The following is a 3,332-nucleotide window of genomic DNA, read 5'->3' as shown; positions in this document are numbered from 1 at the left end:
CTAACATTTATATTAATTCTGTTTGGCACTATAGAGAGGTAAGACTGTTGGAGAGATAAGAGCCAGGACCTTTTGGTCTTCAAGCCTCTCCTATAAACAGAGTTCAGAGATTGACATAACAATTCAATCTAAAGGGGAAAAAATTAGGACACAATGCACAATGGTAAGTGATCATTCTGGCTAAAGTTAACATACCTTGTTTAGTTTAGCCATGTGAAATTTTAGTACGCTTTGCCTTTCTATACATCTTAAGTGTCTTTAAGAATTTTTAATGTAATTCACAAAATAAGCACATAGTCTCCTCATTGCCGCCGTCATGTCTTTATTCCTAAAAGTATAAATGACTGGATTTAGGAAGGGAGTGACAACTGCATCAAAGAGGGCAAGGAATTTATCCAGATGTGACATGGGGAATGGCCATATATAGAAAAAGATCAGAGGCCCAAAGAATAAAACGACCACGGTGACATGAGCTGACAGAGTGGAGAGGGCCTTGGTTATGCTCCCTGGAGATTTTTTCTGAACAGTCACCAAAATAAAGATGTAAGAGATGATCAGAATTAAAAAGGAAGCTACAGAAATAAAGCCACTATTAGCAACAATCATGACTCCCAATGTGTAAGTCTCTGTGCAGGCAAGTTTGATCAGTCGAGGCAGGTCACAAAAAAAGCTATCCACTTCATTAGGGCCACAGAAGGGGAGGTCTACAACAAAAGCCAACTGAGTCATTGAATGAATAAAGCCAATAATCCAGGAAGTGACCAAAAATAAAATGCATTTTCTTGGGCTCATGATGGTCAGGTAGTGGAGGGGCTTACAAATGGCCACATACCTGTCAAAGGCCATGGCGATGAGCAGCACCATCTCAGTGCCACCAATTGCATGAGTAAAGAAGACCTGAAGTATACATCCCTCAAAAGAGATGGTTTTATGCTTCCTGAAAAGGTCAGAAATCATCTTGGGAGTTGTGGTGCAACAAAATACCAAGTCGATGATGGAAAGGTTGGCCAACAGGAAGTACATGGGGGTCTTTAAGTGAGGGTCATAGATCACAGTTAACACAATGAAGAGATTCCCCATCAGACTTGCAGCATAGAACACAGAGGATAAGAGAAAGAGGAGGAGCTGGATCTTCCATGAATTGGAAAGTCCCACGAACACAAACTCAGATACCGCAGAATAATTGGTTTCATTCATTGTTCTGTGGAAGTCAAAACTTCCATGCTACCTGAAAGAGAGCAAAGAGAGGCTGATTTAGGAGTAATGGCACTAATCTTAACTTTGGACAAAGTCAATAGTTGTAAAAACTAGACAAAGGCTGGTGCATGTCTTGGAAGACCATTTCAATCACAAAGCAATGCATATTCCTCTGTTATACATTCCATTACTAGAATATATTGCACAGTATAAAAAGTCTTCTAAAGTATTTGGATGGATAGCTGTTGTATTTTTAGGTGTCATTTCATAGTCATTTCTTATTTGTGCCTATTAGTTACATGGCTACTTACAAATTATATAGATATATGAAATTTTTTTCAGATTTATTTATTTTTATACAAGAACTGGGGTACAGGTCAGAGGCGTGGGAGGGTGAGAGGATTCACCAGAGACAGAGCGGGGAGCAGAAAAGGCAGAAGGACCTAAATACACTGCTGAGGGAAGCAGCAGGCAAGACAGGAGAGATCTGCCACACCATGTGGATATCTCCCTGGCCAGCCAGGAATTGAACCCATGCTGCAGAGGCTGTGGACAGCTGCACAGTGCTGCACTCAACCAGTTGCGCCACCAGGGAGGCCCTAGATATACAAAATTATTAATTGACAGTGGATTTCATAATTGGGACATCTCTCAGTATTGATACTGTATCTGTGATCACATTGGCATGTTCTTTTAAAATCCATGCAAGCATTTTTTAAGGCCTGAGATGTAAATTCCTCATATCTGTAAATTAGGAAAACAAGATGAGTTATTTGCAGGCGGAAGGAAATATAGGAAAAGAGGATGTGAGAGCATGGCACTTACTATCCCATAGGAGAAAGACAGGGGATCAGATTATGGGTTCTAAAGAAGAGATTCCAACTAAAGGTGGAAAGAGGAGGAAAGAAGGTGGAACCAAAAGGACAAAGATGAATCGTAAATCCCAAGTAGAAGAGAAAGGGTAAGGGTGGGAACATCAGAGGCTTTGCTAATAGTTCTGTTCACCTGTATGTAAAAGTAAACAACCTCATTTATAAACAAATGCAAAACAATGGTATTTTCTAATCAGACAGGCAGAGATTGAAACATCTCACAAATTTAGGGTTTGAGGGAAAATGAGGAAACAAGTATTCTGTAAAGTGATGGTGGGAGTATGTAGTGATAAAACATTTACTAATTTGACAATACTTTCAAAATTTCATATGATCATACATTTTCACAATGTACATATGCATTGTGCATATAAAGAAAGTAGATAAAGGAAAGATATAGAGATGTTTACTGAAGCATTGCTTACGGGAGCAAAAGCCTAAAAATAACGTAAATATGTAGAAATAAAGGACTAGTTAAAAATTTCTATCAGAGGCCTCCCTGGTGGCCTAGATGTTAAGTCCTAGTGCTGCCACAAAGACAACCCTCCTGTGGCAAGGTGGTCTGAGTTCAATCCCCAGCCAGGGCGCTAACTTAGCCCACATGGTGCAGCAGACCTCTCCTGTTTAGCACACTGTTACCCTTAGCACTGTATTTCAGTGGATGTGCCTGTTCTGCTCCCCACTCTGTCCCTGGTGAATCCTCTCACCCCCCACACCTCTAGCCTATACCCCAGTTCTATGCAAAAGTAAATAAAATAAAAATCTTACAACAAAGGAATAATTCTTTAAAAATAATAAATAATTTCTATCAGAACTCTTTTGTGGAATACTATGCAGCCATTTACAATGCTTAGGTGGACCTAGAGGGACATAGTCTTGTGTACTCTTCTGTCTATAAAAATATATATAATAAATAAGTTACATATGCTACATAAACTAAACAGTAAGTGAAATAGAAAATGCCTAGATACATAAATACACACACACATGCACATGCACACACATACACAAAGTCAACAAGCACATGTTAAAAATAATTAAAATAGTTATCTCCAAGGAAGAGGGTTGAGAAAATTATGCAGGGAAATCAATCTTTGCATTTTTACTTTGAACTTTAATTTTCAGTGCTCATGTATCAATTTAGCTTTTAATATAAAATTCTAATAATCATAGTGTTATATCAGTAACCTAAAGAAAAACCACCTGTTAATTCTTTCACTAAATGGTCTTTTAATTATGTCTTTAAAATTTTTTTTAGACTTT

The 3,332-nt window shown here is 38.3% G+C and overlaps 1 protein-coding gene across 1 annotated transcript; it reads right to left on the bottom strand.

Annotated features, from left to right (window-relative positions):
• Nucleotides 1-258: 258 nt before the first annotated feature.
• LOC119238167 (olfactory receptor 4F6-like) lies at nucleotides 259-1,211 on the bottom strand. The gene has a single exon (XM_037501875.2). The coding sequence runs from the start codon at nucleotides 1,195-1,197 to the stop codon at nucleotides 259-261; it is 939 nt and encodes a 312-aa protein (XP_037357772.1). The 5' UTR covers nucleotides 1,198-1,211.
• Between the last annotated feature and the right edge of the window lie 2,121 nt (nucleotides 1,212-3,332).

Source organism: Talpa occidentalis, unplaced genomic scaffold, assembly GCF_014898055.3.
Source record: "Talpa occidentalis isolate TD23 unplaced genomic scaffold, MPIMG_talOcc4v2.1 talOcc4.11, whole genome shotgun sequence".
NCBI lineage: Eukaryota > Metazoa > Chordata > Mammalia > Eulipotyphla > Talpidae > Talpa > Talpa occidentalis.
The sequence above is the reverse complement of the archived record's forward strand: the minus strand, read 5'-3'. Positions and strand labels throughout refer to the sequence as shown.

Excerpts from the sequence above, each read along its gene's own strand:
- LOC119238167 (XM_037501875.2), bottom strand. The coding sequence starts at position 1,197 with ATGAATGAAACCAATTATTCTGCGGTATCTGAGTTTGTGTTCGTGGGA.